Source organism: Pollicipes pollicipes, unplaced genomic scaffold (genome assembly GCF_011947565.3).
Source record: "Pollicipes pollicipes isolate AB1234 unplaced genomic scaffold, Ppol_2.1 Scaffold_4219;HRSCAF=4965_pilon_pilon_pilon, whole genome shotgun sequence".
NCBI classification, from domain to species: Eukaryota; Metazoa; Arthropoda; class Thecostraca; order Pollicipedomorpha; family Pollicipedidae; genus Pollicipes; species Pollicipes pollicipes.
Window position 1 is genome coordinate 27,246,904 of NW_023596448.1, and position 21,894 is coordinate 27,268,797.

Here is a 21,894-nt window from a genome sequence, read left to right on the forward strand (position 1 = left end):
GTGTACATGTGTGCATGTGTCCATTTGTGTGCTCGTGCGTGTGTGTGGATGGGTGGGTGTGGGTGAATGCGGGTGTGGGCGTGGGTGTGGGTTAATTCGGGTGTGGGCGTGGGTGCGGGTGAACGTGGGCGTGGGCGTGGGTGTGGGAGAATGCGGATGTGGGCGTGGGCGTGGGTGAATGTGGGTGTGGGCGTGGGTGTGGGTGAATGCGGGTGTGGGCGTGGGTGTGGGTGACTGCGGGTGTCGGCGTGGGTGTGGGTGAATGTGGGTGTGGGCGTGGGTGTGAGTGGTGCGTGGGTGTGTCTAAATAGCACTGCAAGTGATTCCCGAATGTGATAAGTATTTGTGATTCTCCAACGTGATTAGTACTTCGTGTTTATCGAATGTGATTTGTAGTTTTCTGGATGCCCGATATGACCGGCAGGAAACCAAGACGTCAGACAGGAGGCGAAACCTGAACCCCAACATTAAACGCCCAAATTGGAAGAAATTCAACTTAAACGCCTTAGCAAGATACGGAATGAATTCGTAAGCATTCATGTTACATCACTTTTGGTCAATTCACGCACCCCGGCTGCACGTTTCTAATAATCACGGTGCTCCACAAGATATCCTTGGCATGAAACACCCGCCAAATTACGCAACGGTCCTGGGTAGAATCGGGACCGAGATGTCTGCGCAGCTGCGCAATCAAGGGACCTTCCACAGCTACACCAGAGCCCGCCGCCCCTCCAAAACACACGGGATGATTAACGAGGTGGTGTTCACCTCGCGCCGCACGTGCAGTGAGTCGGACCGAGCCTGCCCCGCCCGACACCCGACACTGGGCCAACACCCTGACACGCGCCGCAACCTGACATGTGACACAACGATGCGGGACGTCCTTGCCGGCCGAGGACGCAGGGGGCGGGTCCGGTGCGCCCTGCCGAGATCAGCGGCTCTCGTCGGCCTCCGCCCAGACCGGAGCGGAGACAGCTCGCCGGCCGATGGAAAAATCTCGAGGGGGGCGGGGGGGGGGGAGGTGATGATAATCTTGACTTGGCTTTCGCCTAAGACCATTAGAACACTGGAACAGCTGAAGGAGAGAGGCTGAGCAGTAAAATAACTCTGATTAGATCATTTATTAACGGTTTCGCTCCTTTTCACAAGCAAAGTAGTCAATAGGTTATGTTAAATCGTATTGCTGTCTCATATTAATAAATGGCAGCTAAAGAAATTGTTAACGCCTTCAACTACAGTATTGTAATTTCTTCGCTTGTTTGGTTTCCGGTGATAAGATGTCCACAGAAAGAAGGGTTAAAAGCGCGCATCCAGACACCGGCGTTGGTCCCATACAGATGTGCCATCACTAGAAACACATTCCCAGCAAGCCTAAAACAGCCGAGATGCATTCAGTCGAAAACAAAACAAGGTCCGTGCAAAAGCAACAACGCAGGTCCTGGGTAACAGGAAAGGAAGCATGCCGGATAAGCTGAAGATGAACGTTCACCGTTAACCGCAGTGCGCTGCTATGAAAGTAATCGAGACCACCAGAACAATGTTAATTTGATTTAATATGGAGGAATCTGTGGCGTCTCCTCCTGATACATGCATTATCTGTGTTTTGACTACGCGTTTACGCTGGCTTTAACGTGAGCGTGTGACAGAGGGGTAGCATGTAGTGCTCCATGGCATGAAAGTATTGCCGCAAGTATTAAGCAAGTAGTATAAGTGGCAATGTCTCCGTTGTTAACTATCTGCTGGAGCCAATGGCATATTTCGCTTTACTCTACTAGAATAGACCAAAAAGGGTGGACCCGAGTACGATTGCAGAACTCCCTCAGTCCTATGGAAGCACAATCCAATCCAGTGTTTATAATTGCATGCTTCCAAATGTGACGACAAACCGTACGGAGCGCGGACATAACTGTATCAGCATTATTGGGAAGGGATCAGTCTGAAAAGGCACAATTATGATAAACAGGGCAAAAGTACTTCGAGTGGGATTTTCACAACCTCGACGGATGGGCAGGTCTAGTGCTTCCATAGATAATGATGTTCCAGAAAAGGTTACCTGCCTTTGAAAGCTCCCGCGATACCCGGTAAATTTACTACGTTATCACGAACTTTTCAGCGACTTTATGCGCGTTAGTGAGTTGAACACTTTGTGCTATCGCAAAGCAAAACTGATCCCTGTAAACTGATTTGACAAAATCAGCACTCGAATTGTCTTTGGATTGTACAGTAATAATTGAATGGGACAATGTCTACATTTTAACTACCCATTTTTTTTTCTCGCTAGGTGACAAGACCATCCCAGGCGCAGTAAAGTAGGTGCCTACCGGACAAAAGAACCGATGAGTACAACTAGTGATGAATTGTTCCAGAAGGACCAAGACGTCTCTTTCCCAAAACCGCGAGCGACTGGATCGTTCCCCGCGATGAAAAGGACCGTTCAGAGATATTCTTCATCTCGTCAAGTTTATCACAGTCGCAGCAAATCCAGCCATACTCAGCGATCTGTCTGTTGCCCGCTCAAAAAGCGTTATCGCTCATCTAATCTCAAAATCTCAGCCAAAATCTCTGCTCGGACGCGATTATGAATGCCAGGTGATTGCCACTGCACTCGTGTCCTATTGCTCTTGTTTTTTATTTGTGCTCATTCCTGGTGGTCTACAACATTAAGTCGGTGGTAAACCAAACACTGTTATATTATTACCGCGTGCTGTAACATGGTCAAAAACGTTACTGCGGCTGCGTGGACCACCGCCGACTATGCAAAAGATCATCTAAAACTGAATACTGGGCTCTTCCACATATGTTGAGCGGCATATTTAGGTCTGTGTTATAGACGTGGTCTCTAAAAAAGAGTGCAAGCCACTTCATCACATTTGGAAACCCCCATGGAGCAAAATGCTACACTTCAACCACAAATATCCTCCAAAGGTTACATAATTGGGCTCCTAGCGAATTGGACATAATAAATAATGGCACTCACGGCGCGCCCAACGACACTCCAAGGTTCACCACAACCCCCAATTTGCCACCCTGCCATCCTCCACCCCGTCCCCCGGCAGGTGCAGAGCCAGCGGCGGGAGGCGGCGGCGGATGGAGACTGCAGCGCCGGGCGGCGCCAGGTGGCTAGCACCGGCCCCGTCCGCTGCTCGCCGACGCCGCCTCAGTCCCGCGCGAACCCGCCGCGGACGCGAGTGTGTCCGCACGCTCCGCGCCGTCCGCACGCGTCCGCTCCGCCCCGTCCGGACGCCCCATGGCCGCGGACCGGCACGGGACGGCACGGGGCGCCCTGCAGGTGGTCTGCGCGCTCGGGGTCTGCGTGTTCCTCGGCCTGGCGGCGACGCGGGCGGCACGGGTCAGGGCGGGAGGCACTGGCGGGTCACGCGGCGACCGGAGTGGACTCGGCGATCGGAGTGGATTTGATGATCGGAGTGGACTCAATGTCCACAGTGGACTCGGTGGCCTGACCCGGCGTCTGTCGCGCATGTCGAGATCAGCGGAGGGCGTGGGCGTCTCGCGGCCGCTGGAGGAAGGTCAAATCATGGCCACGTCTGTTGGAGAGGCCACCATATCCAGTGGCGTCACCACAACAAAGTGGAGCAGCTCACCACCCTCTTCTGGCCATCTGGTGGCCTCTGGTGAACATCTGGTGACCTCTGATGACCTCCTGGTGACCTCCGGCGATAGTCTAGCGGCCCCAGGGGACATTCTGAGAGATGTGTTCATCAGCGTCAAGACGTCGGGCCAGTTCCACGCCACCCGTCTGCCCCCCATCCTGGACACGTGGTTCAAACGCGTCCCCACTCAGGTACGGACCTTCGGAGAACCATCACGCGAAGACAAACAGCGCCCTCATGTCAAAGTAACTGGTATCGTTAGATCACCTGCGACTGTAAAGCGGCTGAAATAAGACCAGATCCCGCCGGGCTACTTTTGTCCCCAGAATGCTCCTGGCGCACTAATCACGGTTATATCGTAATGTAATTCTCTACTACAGTAGCAATCCTGTTGTAGTCACAATCCTTCAGCTGGTGAACGCGTGTGCTACGATGCGTCATAAACGCATCACTTTGTAAAGTATGAATGACAGGGTTCAACCTAGCCTCGTCGTGGGCAAATGAAGGAACAGACATCGGCGAAGTAACTGGGGCAGTTAAAGCGGCTATTTCTGTCATATGGCACATGATGACATAACATTGCTGAGCGCGATAGATCGCTATTGACCGGGCCGACTCAACACTGTGCTTGGTTTCCATTTTGTTATGAAGAATGCGGGGTCACGGTATCATGTGGGCCTCGGTCACGTGCCTGCAAGTTAGGTGCCGCTGCGTCAGATGGCTAGAGACCACGTGACTACAGGTAGCGTGAACAATAGCCAGGTCATTGCTGCTTGCGCCGAGCATTCTCGCTAGTGTGTGTGGCGGGGGGGGGGGGGGGGGCACGGGCAACTACAAGTCACGATGCTGCAGATGATGCTTTTCAATCCAGGAAATTTCAGGTCACACGCATATGCAGGGCGACCGTGTGTGACCGGGCCGCGGTTGCACGAATGCACGCCCGTGTTATCGCGTCTCGAAAAAGTGCACTACCTTCTGGGCCAGCGCTGATTCTTTCGATAAGAGCAGTAAATCACTCCTCCACCAATTATGGAGGCTGACGTCACCAGCTGCTTTGGCCTGGACGCACTGTCAGGGGCGTGGAGTTGCTTCCAGGGCGCGAGCGAGGCCCACGTATTACATGTCCTGGATGCACATATGGGCATGTTTTAGTTCACATCAGGCTATTCCACGGGAAAATGTTGAATCCTATTCCATAAAACTGCACCCCCTTTAGCACATCATGTTTTGATTTGAGGAGTAGCTCCAATCTGCTATTATGACAACGTCCGATACACAATTTTACAGTGAACACTCTCACTCTCCGCGCATTGGTACCAGGTGGGCTCTGCAGTGCAAAGTAGTATCGACGAGCTCAACTAAGACAGGAGGCTTATTGTTCCTGACATAATTGTATCCGGGTGCATGCTGACATAGACGTTGCCTTGAGCCATCATTACCAGCACGTATGACACGTGCGTGGATTCAAACAGAGAATAAAGACATTTTAAAAGCATCCAGGGCGCCTGCAACAACAAAAGTCCACACCTGCTGAACAGTGTGATATGCATACCGAGAGTTTGCATATACAACTCATCCTTACCTCATGCATCTACTCCCTGCCTACCCACCATCTTTACCTAATCATCCTTGCATCATGGCGTCGTCTGTCATGTCATCAGTGGGCTGGAGGACCAGATAATAAGTGCATCGAGCATTGCGGTCAGCATGAGCTAGCATTGCAACAATTCGTGAGCTTCAACCAGCTCAAAAGCCATCAACGTCAATTGAGCGAAATAGTTAACCTTGCAGCTGTAAGGCAACAAAACTGAAGTCGGGAGCTAGGGATGGTCGCCCGTCACGAGCTGCTGTGATGTCGGGAGCATTCAAGCCCGGTAACCCTTCATTTGCTTACCAGAAGCACTGGCACTCGTTAAACTTCACTGAAAGTATGCATTGTCCTGCGCACGAACATATGCGCACGACGCCTGGTGCACGTGGCGTGCAAAAAATCACCGTATATCTGATCAACCTTGCTGTCCGTTGTACCGTTATCTGTGTGGCCCCTGACGATGCTGGCTTGTAGTGCCGGTATGACCGCGGGGAAGGAACGTGTGCACAAACAATGCCTTAACGGTCCACTGTCCGGCGGCGGTACTAGCGATGTGCACCCATCGACGAGCTGCACCAGATGATGGCTGCTGATTGGGGAGGGGGAAGAGGGGGGGGGGGGGCTTTAACCGTCCCGTTTGCCGTGGTCACATGATGTCGACCGTGTAATGTGATGCAATGTAGTCTCCGGCGGCCGGAATGAAATTTCATCCACGTGCCGTGTAGTTCGGCGCAATTCATGGCAGCTCAGTTTTCGCGAGGTCGATGGCATAAAGTTGGGAGGCCCGCTCCTGCGGCGAGCCCTGTGAGGCTGGCCGAGTTTGGCTCAACCCGCTCCTCTGTCCCGCACCAAAAAAGGCGACCAAAAGGCGAAAAAGGCGAAAGGCGACCAAAGGCGAAAGGCGAAAGGCGACCAAACTCACTCAGGCGCGCGTACAGACACCTTCGCCCAGGCCTGCCCCTCTGCGGGCAGGTCGCCTCGGCTTCGACAGATAGCGACGACTTCCAGTCACCGGCCGCGTTCGGTTGAGGGGCTGGAGAGGGGGAGGGGTCGGTGCTGACAGCGGTCGCCGGTGGGGCTGACCCTCAACCCTCGCGCGAAGGTCGAGGGTCTGGTCTGCCCGCCCGCCGCCCGCGGAGGTCGCGGAGGTCCGGAGGAGGATTCGCGGAAACGTGCCCACCCAAGGTCTGGATGTGGAACTTTGAAGAAAGCATGGGACTGCAGGCAGACTGGCAGGTGGATGGGAGAACTGTAATGCTGTGCCATGCGTGTCTTTAAGCAGGTCAATGGTCTACTTGCTTTGAATGTTGTGCATGCACTGTGCATGTTAAACAATAGGCGACAAGACATGCAACAGCAAACAAACTGTCATTGTCCAAATGTGTCTTTTACGGCGTCGAGGCAAACTGTCCTGTAGTCTTTTCCAGGCAAACCATTTATATATTTATGAGCTTCAGTTTGTGAGGGGGCTTTAGCAGTTCTGGACACCTGGGAATACGAAAATCAAGACAACTTTATGGTTGCAAAATATTTGAGTTGTGCATTCCTCTTAAACGGGCAAGTTTTGAAAAAAGCTTTTTGATGCGACATTTTGATGCGAGCACCAGAAGCAGTCCTGCGGTTCCCGAAAATGTAGTGCGATTGTTGCGATTTTTGTACAAAACAGCTCGTGACGAACAGCTCCTTTACGAACAGCTCCTTTACAAACAGCTCTGCGTCGAGCTGTTCGTAAAGGCCATGCACTCAAGCACCGCATTGTTGTGTCTACAATGTGCTTGTATTTCCCCACATTGATTTCTGTTCATCTTCCGCCATCAGATTCATGAGCATGTCAGTCCGAGTTCTGTGGTAGTGACTGCATGTTTTCATTTTCAGACGTGGTTTTTCACGGATCAAGAAGATCCGGAGCTGCTACAAAGAACGGGTGAGATGTATGGCTGACAACATTGTTTGTAAACGTGAAGCATGTATGAACATGATACAGTTCAACTGTTGACTGTGGGAAATCACGAAATCCGCGTTTTTTGCCGCGCATGCACTGTTCACGTGACGTTCTTTTTAAACTTGTTTGTGTGTATCAGGATTAGAAGTCGGGACCGTAGTAGCCTATGTTAGTGTTCCGCAAGCCCTCACGATGCCAGCTGATGTGCTTCGCTAGGATTAAAAGTCGGGACTGTAGTAGCCGATGTTGGTGTTCCCCAAATCCTCGCGACGCCAGCTGATATGTTTCGTTAGGGAAAGTGTTAATGCCTGCCGAGGTCGTAGCGCAACTGACTTATATATGTCGCGCCACGATAGACTACGTCCGACCTCATAATATGACGAAAACTATTTCATGGCTTATACGTTCAAAGACCCATACTAAAAAGCGTCAAAGAAATGTAGTATTTCATGCGGTATGTCATGTTTGGTGCAATTGAAATCGGGTGATTATCTTTCCTGCCAGTGTAAATTATGAAAAATCTAGGCTCAGGGGTCGTCCAGAAATCACATTACGCATTTTTGACTTTTTCCAAACCCTCTCTACTTCTTATTCACGAGCTGGTTGCGTTGGATTACCCCCCACCCCACCCCCCCACCCCCTGCTACGCTCTGTTAAGGTGACGTTCCCAAAAAGTATCGTGTGTGGCCATAATTCAGCAAGAGGTGCAAAACAAAACAGCGGGCGAGTTCCATGTCGTGTGAGGAAAACAGAACACTTGGCTTTGAGGGTTTAAGCTGGTTTTTTTCAGAATTTCAGCACGATTTGCGTTTTGCAATCACACTTTAGAGTAACGTTACGCTTTTTCAAAACTTCCGTTCCCTCCCTCGTCACGCTTCTGTTCCGCTTGATCAAAGTTCCCCCTCTTTCCCTCCATGCATAGGGTAATTCATCGACGATCCCAAACCAACTGACTGAAAGGAAACACTGAACGCGTTACGTAGGGCTATAATGTATCACCGACCGACTTCAGTGACAACTTTCTGCCGCTTTCGGTGGTGATTTTCTCGCTCTCTACTCGGCTGGTCGACTTCTCGCGAGAATATCATTTTCTTAAGCTGAAGATAATTAACATTTCAGCCCTCTCATGAAAGACTCTCTGTATGTTGGCACTACCCTAAATAGATTGTTCCCAGCGCGTTTTGTCCCGCTGCAGCGAACCCTGAGGTTAATCAGACATTAGTGAGCCAACGTCCGTCAGTAAAACAAAATGACGACTCGCGCAGGCCGGAGGGGAGGGAGCGGGAGTGGAGTCGGAAGTGATAATTTAGCTCCATGATGTTAAGCCGACACCATAAGGGCGTACGATTCCAACTGCGAGGTAGGTTGTGCGCGCTATAATTGCTCCACGCGTTGCAGGAGGTCACGTGATCAACACCAACTGTTCGTCATCACACCACCGAGACGCCCTCTGTTGCAAGATGGCCGTCGAGTACGACACCTTCATGGCGTCTGGCAAAAAGTAGGTACAGCCGCGTCGTTCCGTGCGCAGAAATGTTCAATTAACCGCTACCCCCACGCTCCCGCTTCCTACGCCGTGAAGTTTGAAACATCCATTCGCTTCTGAACTGAAGTGCAGGGCTCGTGGCGTTATCAAAGGCCTGAACGAACTCACGAATATTTCCAGTTCAGGTGTCAGGTTGCCTGTGGGGATAACGTTTAGCATGATCGATGAACCATGGCCGCAGTTGTTCATATTGTCTCGTCGCCTCGAGCCTGTCTTCACAACTGGAGCTCCATGCGCTGGCAGTCTTGGTCCTAATCTCACAGCGGAAGAGCTCGAGGATTACCACGATTTCGGCGCTTGAAGGCGACAGCGCATTCGTGACTAGAAGACCTCCACGGCCGTTGTTGTGGGAGGGATAACCGGCGAGCGCTTCTCTAGATTGTCGTGTTTCTGCATGCTGCCATGACGCCCCCACATGCCAGTCGCTTTCGTGACGCAGCTGCACCTGCTCCTCTTTGTCCCACGGTCCCCTAATGAGGAGTGAGTCAAGCCTGACTCATCTGTGGCTAACTCTTTTACCCCTACAGTGATGTTAGACGCGGCTACCACGGGCTTATGCTTTTCATCATGGCGACAAGCTTGGTAGGGATTTGAAGTCATACGGCTTTTCGAGTGCGGCTTTTGGTTATTTGCTATAGCTGGATTGCCTGAGTCGGCAGTCTCGCTTTCGAAATGAATTGGTCCGGGGTGGCCTCTAGCCACACACTCCGAGGAGGAGTGTAACTGTTTCTGGAAACTTTAACCAGTTAATTAAGTTCAGCTAGCTGGCTAATGCCCCCCAACACAAATACGCACGGCTCTGGCGCATGACGAGCCATTTTTCGCTGAGCTCGGGCGCGAAGGGAGCGGACGGTGGCCGGCTGTTTTTTCCGACCTCGACCCGTAATTGGCCGGAATTAGGTGAGCAGGTGCCACCGCGGCGGCCCTGGCGTTTTTGTTGACCGGCGCCGGACAGGTGCGGGAAACGGCACGGTCACCGCGGCAATCACAGTGTGGTGTGCCACGCCCGCCACCGCAAAAAGGGTAGCGCACTAATGACGGGAAGTCCTCGGGATGGGCCACCTCCGCGCTTTTGTCCCCGTCTGGCTGGCTGGCGGGCTGGCTGGCTGGCTGGTCGTCCGTCCGTCCGTCCGTCCGTCCGTCCGTCCGTCCGTCCGTCCGTCCGTCCGTCCGTCCGTCCGTCCGTCCCCTGTCTGCCCGGTTATTGCTAATTGTTGTCTGTTTCGTTAAGTTAGTGTCTACCCTCCTCTCTATCTGTCTGACTGTCTGTCTGTCTGTACGTCTGTATGTAATACGTATGCAGCACGCGCCTGCCGATTCCCTTCTACCGTATTTAATGATGCGGAGTTTAAGTGAATGAGCCCACCCCTCACCAGGGTAGCGTGCAAGAGTCGATGCATGCCTGCCTCGCATGCACATTCACTGATCTGTTCCCTCCGCTCGTTCAGTACTGCCACACGAGGGTCGGCTGTGCCTGGGTCCGCAGAAATCAGTGCCTTGATGTGATGACCAAATGGTCATCAAAGTGCGCGACATACACGCCTTGGCACTCATACTATACTCACGCATCTCCCGCCAGTCAGCCTGGTGAGGGTGTCAGCTTCCTGCGCGCTGGAAACTGAGTGGTCAGCTGAAGTAGTTGGTTCGGCCCCAGAATGCTCCGATTGTATTTCCCGTATGACCGGATGAACAATATTCCAAAAAAAAGAGTGCTTGAACTGAAATCAATCCAAGCACTTGATGTATTACAGCTGAGGTAATTTATCCGCGATCTCATGTGCGAATGTGTTCGAATCGGCCTTTAACATTATGAACGGACGAACCTTATGCACTAAAACGCCGTCCTAGTTAAAGCACCACCAGTGTTCACCTGTCATCATGGCTACTTCAGGGTCGAAACTTCGCAAGCTTTCCATGTTGAAAAATAGGAAGCCCTTGGTGAAAAATAAGTAATGGTGCAAATCAGCAAGGTGCACACCACATGTCAGGATATCTGACTCAAAAACGCCTTTTGGATCGACACAATCCGTTCAACGGCGGGCGTCGAACATACCGTCACAACAACCCCAACCCCAAATCCCAACATACCGTCCCAAACTGAGCTGGACGACCAAGCCTAGCTATGTTGGATGATATCCGTTCGGACCGCAGGGCAGATATCTGGGCATTCTCTCAATAGCCATGAAAGCTTATAACACTTGATGTCACGATAGGCTGCTAGGCCGAAATGGGGCTCACCGAAGTCTAAAAATTTCATTTTTGTTTTTCCGTGCGAAATATAAGCAGTGCCAGCCGTGAGCGATACCAAACCGTCGCCGCTACGCACGTGCGCCGCGAATGTGTCGGGACGTTCTAAGTTGAAGGTTGGGGGCAGCGGACTTACGGTCGCCAACATGCTCGAAGTGAAACAGCGCTGTTTACAGCTCTGACTGTCCTTGTTGTCTTTGGCATAGGTAGTAAGTTTATGTCACCTAAATTTGGCTCACATTTCCAATGCCTAACTACCTAAATTGAAAACAAAATTGTGCGAATGTGTGGGTAACTACAGTAATCATACAAGCTTTGTTGGGCATTACGTTGTTAATATGACAAACTGGTCATTAAGTCCAATTTGGTTACATTAACAAGCCACATACGTATGTGTAGGTCTTTACGTACACTGGAAATGCATGCCGTAGATTGGAATATCATCGTAGTTGCGACGCTCAACATTTGGCGCTGTTTACCGACAATCACTGATTATAGATGACGCGCCTGAATTCATCAACCAACGCATCGGCTACCAGCCACACTAGCCAGCGTGCTGAGAACACAATAACTGCCGGGCGCCGGCACCATCATCCGTCGGCGTGTTTGCCGGACGCAGGCCCATTCAGCCCGCTCTCACCGGGGTGCTCCGCCGGCTGGACGCGTTCATGGCGGATGCATTAGCTGATCGCCCGTGGTCGGCGCGATTACCGCGCCGCCCGCAAGCGGAGTGTTTTTCCGGAGCCCGCTGTGCCGCCCCCGTCCCGACCACAGGCCGACCAAGCATTCCACCCCCCCCCCCCCCCACACACACATCTGGGCACGACATCCGCTCAGCTGATCCGAACAAACTCTGCCAGTGCAGGTACCATGGCGCTGCTGTCAGCGGAGGGGAGTTGAGCGGTTTTTAAAGCGGTGAAAAGTGGTTAGCGGTGTTTTAATGACAGATTCACTGTGGGTATTAGCAACGGCGTTTACCGCGTCACTCGCTGGCATATACGACACAAAGTGGTTCATCAGGAGCACATTACTTCTGGTGCGCCGTTATGCGGTCACCGATGCGCCTTGATAAGATGTGCAATCGTGGGTACTCAGCGATTAGGCATGCCTACGCGCATACCAGAGGCTGGATTGAAGGGCGGATCCAGGATCCCATAGTGCTTCATATTATGGGCTCCTTGGATCGGACCCTGCGATCTTTTTGGCCTCCAGGATCATATCCGTTTACAGGCACGTGTGTGAGATGATTAATGATCATCAGACTCGTAGTAATGTGACACACGTTGCATTCGAGATAACGGCCGGCGCTCGAGCTGGTGGAAGGTCTGTCTCCCTGCTGTTGCATTCGTATGCATTACACTCACTGTGGTTCTCACTAATCCTTCACCGGTGACAGCGATTAGTAGCTCTCACGCTGAGAGGTAACTGACAGAACAACTTTGGCGAGCGACGTTCACAAAATATCAGTCACGTGACATCGTCTGACGCGTCTGCGCAGTCGCAGACTCGCCTCGAGTCTGGGAGTCCTCACGGAGTCCTCACCTCTAGAGGCCCTCACGGAGCCCTCATCTCTAGGCGTCCGCGCGGATTCCTAGACTCACGAGTGGTCCCACCTGATGACGTGACCGTGAACGGGTGATTTTTATAGTTGTGGATGTTGAAACAGTGCTTTGAAAAATGGGTTGTGACCCCTTCGCCGCAAGGCTCTTTAGAAGCGAACTTAGCGCGCGTAATTTTTGAAATGTTTTTCATTCTATCGATGGATTATGGCACGACAGCAAGCATGTTTAAAACTGGAAACTCCGCATGGATGAGGTTGGGAGCCACGAAATCCTTGCGCGACAAAGCTTCGAACTGGGACAGGCTTTCTGGCTTCGCAGGCACGCACTTTAACAGGTTCGTGGTGTTACAAGGCTCTGCATCCACACCAGTTTTCGATGCATGAAATAGGTGCACCAAAGACCTTGGAAACGCATCTTGTTAATGTCGTCCGTAGAAAGTATGTACGGTTCAAAATCCGACAAAACCCACTTAACTTTATATGCATGGAGCTCCATTTTTTCTAGTCGCAGCAAAATACGCTCCGATTAGGCTCGCGCTTCAGATGACCCAGAGCCGTTTCTTGACGCCTCAGATGGCTCGTTGCCGTTCGCTGGTGCTTCGGATGGCTCACAGCCGTTCGCTGGTGATTCGGATGGCTCACAGCTGTTCGCTGGCACTTCAGATGGCTCGCAGCCGTTCGCTGGTGCTTCAGATGGCTCACAGCCGTTCGCTGGTGCTTCAGATGGCTCACAGCCGTCCACTGGCGCTTCAGATAATTCACAGCCGTTCGTGGCACCGCTCCAGATGACTCACAGCCGTTCGCTGGCACTTCAGATGGCTCACAGCCGTTCGCTGGCTCTTCAGATGGCTGACAGCTGTTCGCTGGCGCTTCAGATGGCTCATGGCCATTCGCTGGCGCCGCTCTAGATGACTCACAGTCGTTCGCCGGCGCTTCAGATGGTTCTGCCACTTCGACGACGACAACTACGTCAACACCGACCAGCTGGCGCGCCTGCTGGACGGCTACGACGCCCGCCACGACTGGTACCTGGGCAGAAACTCCGTCCGCGCGCCTCTGCAGATCATGGACCGAGACCGGCCAGGGGTACGTCTGTGCCGGAGGAGTACGTCTGTACCCGGACCGACCGGAACAAGGTCGAAAACGTCTCGGTCGGTCGACCCTTGACGTGGCGGAATGTGAGCGTATGCATGCGCCATTTAGTGGGGAAGGCGACTGGTCTGGGTGCTTTTACAGGTGTTTCGGTAGCGTAGAACATGGCGACCGAACCGTAACTGGCCACCACCTTTGCGAGCAGGGGAGAGCGGGTCGCTCCCAGTTTTGGTACGTCCCGGGCCCGGGCCATTTGGTCCTACCGCCGCAGCCACCGGCCCGCTCCCTGGCGTCGTGACCACGCTCCGATGAGACGGTCACGGAGCCGGCAGCCGTGAGACGCCCTCCCGCGCCAGTCACGTGACCGGAAATCCCGGGCCCTGGAGCCTATCGCAGCCGGCTTAGGTCTTCCCGTGTCAGCGGGATGAGGAGGGTTCCGTTTGCAGTCTCTGGCGGGAACGCGAATGGCCAGCCACACTTTTAGACTTAGACACGTCAGGGCGCAGGCTGCCCGTCCGCTTACATCAGTCATGGCGGTCCGTGCTCATGGCGAGGCCTTGCGACGGAGGGCGCCTGTTCCGACTGAAATTGTACACTGCACTGTCGTAAAGCCCGCCATACCCATACAAACGTATGCCACTCGGCGGGTTCACTGCATGACCGATGGCGAATCGGGCGATGGACAGCGCTGGGATTATGCATGGCCCACGCATAGATCGGCCCATGGCCCATCTTTACCCATGCAGCATGGGCAAATACCACAGAGCACAGCGATTGAACGTCGCTCAGTTCGGTAAAATTTTTCAAGTTTTTCTTCGGCATTCTACACATCGTTCATGCAGGACTTCCGGCAAATCACCAGAACGTGGGCGGGCGCTGCGCGGTCTCCACTCTCACCGTGCTGCCCTCACGCACTGGCTGTTTCAGGAGCGGATCTCATTCTGGTTCGGCACCGGCGGCGCGGGCTTCTGCTTGAGTCGCGCCCTGGCGCTGAAAATGTCGCCGTTCGCCAGGTAGGTGTCGCCACAGTGACATCATCCCGCCACCGTGACGTCATGCGCCCTGCAGCCGGCGTCGCGAGATGCAATCGCCGAACCTTGCAATCACGCGGTCGCTTACACCCGCTGTCGGTGTTAACTTACCCGTCCTTCGGGCGTATCCTTATTGGAACGGTCGCCGAAGATTAATGCGGGGCAGCCTGTGTTCGGTGAAAGCCGACTGATTTATCGAAAGCTGTAAACCCGGCCGGCTTCTGTATTTATTGCTGCCAACCGGCTTTGCTGCATTCGAACGTAGCCTCGTACACTACGCCGCAGCTACCGTTCCATTAGTGTTTGCAGACGGCAGACTGCAACGAATATACGGTGTCAGGCCTGAATCCGGGCCGTCGGTGATTTAGCTGCAGAGACCGTCTGGTGATAAGACGATGGTGCAGCGGTCATCGCGGTGGGGCGGTGCAGGCGGCAGCAGGCGCTACCTTTGGCGCCGAGGTCACCGGTCCGGTCCAATAACTTGCGATGGCCGGGTTGAGGCTGAAGGCGGCGGGCTACGTGACATGGACTTAAGTATAGGTTGTTTGTGGCTTGTCTTTGTTTGTGTCTCGTGATTGCGCTTCATCGCGCGCGGCGATCGTTGTGACATAGACACATGCTCAGGAACCCTGACCGCCCCTGAAAAGCGCGGACATAGAGATTGAACGCTAAGGAACAACGATTTTGCCTATCGTCGATTTATCGGCTTTGGAGAGAGAAAGCCGTTTGTAGAGTCTGTCTTTGGCGTTCTTTAAGTGGCACGTTCTTGCCATGCATCATGGGGCTTATAATGAACTGTCACAAGTTAAAGCATCCTACCACCATCCCCGCATCCCCGATTCCTTCATGTCTGGATGCGCCTGTGCCCACGCGTGGTTATTCTGTGCCTGCGTTTGGAGATTGTGCACCAAATACAACTTGCCTTAAAACTTGACACTGGATGAGCACCCGATTTCCTAACTAAAAGCTACCTAGCCAACAGTGAGTGAAGTTCACGCGTGCCCCTAGTTGCGACTTGCTACAAGCTACCTAAATCCGGAAGATATTGCCACGCTTTGATCAAATCCTGATAGGGTCGGTGCGACAGCTGATTGGGAACAACGTAGGCTCGCTTTGCAGTGTTTAGGCACGCGCGCGGGACATTCGTAAGGCGGCGATCCTATCTCGAACGGGCCTACGACAGGCACCGCCGTGGGAGCCCTGCGAGGAACGGCTCTTAAAGACCATCACGTTTTTCGTCTCCGGTGGCGACGACTGTGATTGGTGAGTATTGCTGGTGCCGACCAATAACGTCTGCTCCTCGGTTTGCAGCGGAGGCCGCTTCATGCGCGTCGCCGAGAAGATCCGTCTCCCTGATGACGTCACTGTCGGCTACATCGTCGGTGCGTATGACGTCATCACATCAGATCCGTGCTCGGCCCCGGAGGGGTCGGAGCTGGTTCCGAAATCGACAGATGCTGAATCCGGTTATTCACCTGTATGCTATTCCCACCCGAATTTCTGCATCGGAATCCATTCGGGAACTGGGCCACGTCTTATGGAGTCGCGATGTACGACTGCTTCAGACCATGTGGTCTTGCTCGGCGTCGGCGACCGCGTCTGAGTTAGTGCGGACCTGTTCGCACATGAACCACGTACTCCTGGAGTCAGAGCTGGAGTCGATCCCGCTGAAGCCGGGTCCACCATAAGTCTGATCTCACAACGGGCCCAATGGGTTTCGTAACCAAGATAAGTAGTCCACGACACTCCCCATACATGTAAATGCAGTTGTTGCGTAAGTATGTTTGTCGTGCCAAGATACCAATAGCAGACCCTTGCCCCTGACCCTTCTCTCCTGCCTTGTCTCACAATTCCGACGGTGGCACAAGATTTTGCTGCAGTGTTTGCGGTAGCGCCTCTCACCGCACCCAAGGGAGAAGGCGGGAAGCCGCTCCGCAGGAGGACATTGCGGTCACGTTTGAACGAAGCCTGTACGCCGCTGTGCGGTCGCCGTCAGTTCATTCCCCTGCGGTTATACGCACCTCATCCATCACGGCAGGCTTAAACACCACAGCATTCGCAAAAGCACTAAAAACTGCATTGTATTTCGGATATCAATCCCTCGCCCCGCAACACGCATTATGTCCAGGCCTCTCGACAGTGTTTTCCTTGCACCGGGTGCTTTGCTTGTCCGGTGGGCAATGACAGGGAAGCAATGGTGGGCAGTGGCAGTGAAGCGCCACCTCGGTGTCTGCCTGAGCGTGGTCCTGGTGACGCTGCCGGCGCCGTTGCAGAACACCTGCTGAAGGTGCCGCTGACCGTGGTGGACCGGTTTCACTCCCACCTTGAGCAGATGAAGTTCATCCGCAGCGAGGAACTGAGTGAACAGGTAGGGATGATTGGGACGGACGCTGAGCGATCAGGTAGGGATGCCTGGACGGACGCTGAACGATCAGGTAGGGATGACTGGACGGACGCTGAGCGATCAGGTAGGGATGCCTGGACGGACGCTGAACGATCAGGTAGGGATGCCTGGACGGACGCTGAGCGATCAGGTATGAATGCCTGGACGGACGCTGAGCGATCAGGTAGGGTTGCCTGGACGGACAGCTGAGCGAAGAGATAGGGATGACTGGACGGACAGCCGAGCGGAGAGGAAGGGATGACTAGGACGGACGCTGAGCGATCAGGTAGGGATGCCTGGACGGACAGCCGAGCGATCAGGTAGGGATGCCTGGACGGACAGCCGAGCGATCAGGTAGGGATGCCTGGACGGACGCTGGGTGATCAGGTATGAATGCCTGGACGGACGCTGAGCGATCAGGTAGGGATGCCTGGACGGACAGCCGAGCGAAGAGGTAGGGATGCCTGGACGGACAGCTGACCGAAGAGGTGAGGGTGATTGAACGGACAGCCGAGCGGAGAGGTAGGGATGCCTGGACGGACAGCTGACCGAAGAGGTAAGGATGATTGAACGGACAGCCGAGCGGAGAGGTAGGGATGCCTGGACGGACAGCTGAGCGATCAGGTATGGATGCCTGGACGGACGCTGAGGGAATCGGCAAGGATGCCTGGACGGACAGCTGAGTGAACAAGCGCATGGGGTTTCCGGAGGCGGGAGCGACCTTGTCGTGCGTACCAGCAGCGTTAGCCGTCGGCAGCCGAAGGCAGCGGTGCTGCAGAGGACCTCGGAATAACAGCACGCGCTCGTGTGGTCTCTTACGGACCGTGTGAAAGCACGACTAGGCCTAACTGTGCGCGGCGGAGGCAGAGACGTCCTAGAGTTGCTCTTAGGTTTGATTGGCTTTCAATTCAGTCCACTCCGTTAGTTGCATGTTAAACCGGCCGCGAGTTTTTATTTTTCACAGATCTCAAATCTAGCCTATTATCGAGTCTGACGTCGTGAAAAATAGCTTTCGCTTGATTCGTATCAACCATGACATTGTAGGCTATTTGCGAGTACTTAAACGCAAAATGACAGCTTACGAGTATATCATTAAATTAACTTTTTTGTAGTATTACCGTGCCCAAAGCGTGTCGTCCACTTGGTTTGGCCAGGTCGTCAGTCTCTCTCTCTCTCTCTAGGGAGGTCAGAGAGAGCGAGAGGGAGATCGCTCTAAGAGCTAGTCTGGTACGCGCTCAGCTCGGAGAGGTCTCCCTCGAAGGAAGCGGGGAGAGGAGCGACGAGCGCGCAGACTCCTCAGTCGCGAGAGCTCAGCGAGTCTCTGAAGCTGCGTCGATGCAGCTCGAGCGCCTCATCGCTCGCTCCATCTCTCTTCTATCTCTCTATCTTCTCTCTCTCTCTCTCTCTCTCTCTCTCTCTCTCTCTCTCTCTCTCTCTTCTCTCTCTCTCTCTCTCTCTCTCTCTCTCTTCTCTCTCTCTCTCTTCTCTCTCTCTCTCTCTCTCTCTCTCTCTCCTCTCTCTTCTCTCTCTCTCTCTCTCTACTCCTCTCTCTCTCTCTCTCTCTCTCTCTCTCCTCCTCTCTCTCTCGCTCTCTCTCTCTCTCTATCTCTCTCTCTCTCTCTCTCTCTCTATCTCTCTGTCTCTCTCTCTCTCTCTCTCTCTCTTCTCTCGCTCTCTCTCTCTCTCTCTATCTCTCTCTCTCTCTCTCTCTTCTCTCTCTCTCCTCGCTCTCTCTCTCTTCTCTCTCTCTCTCTCTCTCTCTCTCTCTCTCTCTCTCTCTCTCTGTCTCTCATCTCTTCTCTCTCTCTCTCTCTCTCTCTCTCTCTCTCTCTCTCTCTCTCTCTCTCTCTCTCTCTCTCTCACACTCCCTCTCTCTCACACTCCCTCTCTCTCACACTCCCTCTCTCTCACACTCCCTCTCTCTCACACTCCCTCTCTCTCACACTCTCCCTCTCTCTCACACTCTCCCTCTCTCTCACACTCCCTCTCTCTCACACTCCCTCTCTCTCACACTCCCTCTCTCTCACACTCCCTCTCTCCCACACTCCCTCTCTCTCTCTCTCTGCTGGTAGCAGTGCAGGTCTCCAAGGTTGTCATCAATGATCGCTGCCATGGACGCAGCGTGAGAAGTGTCATCAAGGATCTGGAGAGGTGTGAAGGCGCGCACAACGCCAGGCGCATACATCATGAACGCCGCTGTTTTGTCCTTTCGTCGTCATGCCGTCTTCTCCAGTTCTTAAGTTTTAACTTCCGTCATTTTCAGTCCTACGTTTCTTGCGGCGCTTTCAAATACGCAATGCCTGTGACAGTTATCTGTGCGTCCACTAGTGATATGCCGTCATTTCAGTCACCACCGTTAGTGAGAAACGAGGACCGTCAGCCGTGATTGAGCAGCGCCGTACTGCCTTCTTGCATCTGATTAAACGGCTGTGTCGTTTTAGATATCGTTCAGCTATGCCAGCGACGGGGAAGAAGAGAATGTCATCAACCTGGAGACATTCAACAAGCAGAAGGACCCAACACGGTGAGCACCCGATCACCGCAAGCTGTTGAAGGATAATTTATGCGAATAGAAGTGGTTTGAACAGATTATTGTAAAATGGTGTCCTTGGAATAGATTGCGTCTCTTACCCGTCAGAATGTGTTTGTTAGTCTATCAAAACGGTGTAACCTAGTCTAGCATGTCTTCAACTATGGAATATGGGGCACTGATGTCGGGCTTTCCTTGTTTGCAGGTTCTATTCTCTTCACTGCCTGCTTTATCCATCTACGTCATTCTGTCCACGATGACGTTGCATCAAATTCATCATTTAGCACTAAGGGCTTTCACTGCAGCATAGTAATTTCGTGCGGAGTTTGTCGACTGGAAAATGTGTGGCGAACGTGTGGTCACGTGACCGTGCTGTCTGTGATACGCTACCCTCCCTCACACGACGCGAGGTGAGGTGTGATGGGAAAATGTGATATGACGTGATGATGTGACGAAGAATGTCATGCTATCACATAGGGTGCTGTCCGGTTCTGCTCGTATGCCATGTGTAAACGTGAGGGTCCGTTCAAAATGCGCCGAGCTGGGATTGCGATGGGCGGGACGGCGCTGTTCGCGTGGCGGCAGTATTAGGCTTTGTCCCCTGCAGACAGCTGATGCGCACCCTGCCGCCGCATTATCGCAGCAATGCCGCTACACCAAGACGGCGTCAGTGCTCTAACCATTCCACCTATATTTGTTCGCTAGAAACCGGGTGACTTGTGACTTTACTTAGATCACGTGTGTGCTCGTAGGTGCCACGTGTTTCGAGAACTCGTAGCAATTTGTGACGTATCTGTACACTGAGAATGTGTGACACCAAGACACATCAGAATTTAAAGCTGTGTTTTCATCGTGCCGATGAAATCGTACGATGTCGATTTCGATGAGTCTGGTTCGAATTCAAATTGTCGGTTGTGTCGAATTCGAAATGAACCGTTCGAATCGAAAAAATTGATGAATCATATCCATAATGCGGACAGTTTATTCTAGCTGAACATGAACTTTGGCTGGATTTCGTCTCAGATTAGGAAGGCCCCATCAATTCAACGATGGTCAGAAATGCTGTTTTACAGTCATCTTAAATGCACAAATGGCAAAAAGGTCAAATTCGTTCGTTTCGTAGCATCATTTGCAGGACCGGTTACAGCATAGCAAGGTAATACCACCCACATTTGTAAACATGTTCGAATAAATGTAATAAGCAACATGTTTTTAATTAATCTTTGATGCATTTCAACTCATGTAAGTAGTCACTCATGTGTAGAAAGATATCGACCCCCGTCACGTCGGCAAATAAACAAAAACCTTTACTTTCACTTCGCAGACATTTATTTTGTTTGATCTCAAATGCAGCTTGATTTTGTTTCCCCTTAATAATCGGGATCTTTTTTAGCATTGATGATGATCTTTTATTTCGATTTGTCGCTTCTCTTGCGTTTTTTTCCTTTTTCAATTACTTGTTTTTTTAATTTCACGGAAAGCTTTGACAGGGTAGGAGCTCACATAAATTTGCCCGAGCCCCGCTCACGTCGTCTCTCCCGTTATTGTTGGATCAAGACTATCGCCAGCTCGTGTCAAAAATAGATGACAATGGTCTATTTCGTGTTTTCCCTAAGCTGTTTCCATTTTTCTCTGCCACCAGTGGCTCGGTCGTGGCCGGATGCCGCACGGCTGGGCAGTCCTGACGAACGGCCGCCACACGTGGGACGGTGGCGATGCACACGGTCACGCATCGCATGAGTGTGCACGCAGCGCATAAACTCCATACCAAAACACGCGCACGCAGCCCATATTCCCCACATCATATATATATACATATATATATATATATATATATATATATATATATATATATATATATATATATAACGCGTGTGTATAGGCATGTCTTTTCAATTGCTATATTTATAGATATACACAAATATTCGTATATGTAGCATGCAACCATATAATGACACCCAATTGACAAATCTAATTGACACACCCATGTATATGAGGGTGTGTCTATTTCACTTGCTACACGCACACACACACACACACACACACACACCACACACACACACACACACACACACACACACACACACCACACACACACACACACACAACACACACACACACACACACACACACACACACACACACACACACACACACACAACACACACACACACACACACACACACACACACACACCACACACACACACACACACACACACACACACATATATATATATATATATATATATATATATATATATATATATATATCGGTATTCATGAACAACGTTTATATATTCATGTAAATCATGTATAATGTAACCTTGCGTAGGAGCGCGTGCGTCACCAACGGACCGG

The 21,894-nt window shown here is 52.3% G+C and overlaps 1 protein-coding gene across 1 annotated transcript; it reads left to right on the plus strand.

Annotated features, from left to right (window-relative positions):
* Positions 1-745: 745 nt before the first annotated feature.
* Positions 746-20,572, plus strand: LOC119095094 (fringe glycosyltransferase). The gene is made up of 10 exons (XM_037217985.1): positions 746-785; positions 3,696-3,802; positions 7,078-7,126; positions 8,543-8,645; positions 13,437-13,584; positions 14,518-14,603; positions 15,933-16,003; positions 16,895-16,989; positions 19,446-19,528; positions 19,740-20,572. The coding sequence occupies exons 1-10, from the start codon at positions 746-748 to the stop codon at positions 19,792-19,794; spliced, it is 837 nt and encodes a 278-aa protein (XP_037073880.1). The 3' UTR covers positions 19,795-20,572.
* The last annotated feature ends 1,322 nt before the right edge of the window (positions 20,573-21,894 follow it).

Excerpts from the sequence above, each read along its gene's own strand:
- LOC119095094 (XM_037217985.1), top strand. The coding sequence starts at position 746 with ATGATTAACGAGGTGGTGTTCACCTCGCGCCGCACGTGCA. Across the intron at positions 786-3,695 it reads CACCTCGCGCCGCACGTGCA|GGGACATTCTGAGAGATGTG; the intron begins GTGAGTCGGACC and ends TAGCGGCCCCAG. Across the intron at positions 7,127-8,542 it reads GGAGCTGCTACAAAGAACGG|GAGGTCACGTGATCAACACC; the intron begins GTGAGATGTATG and ends CACGCGTTGCAG.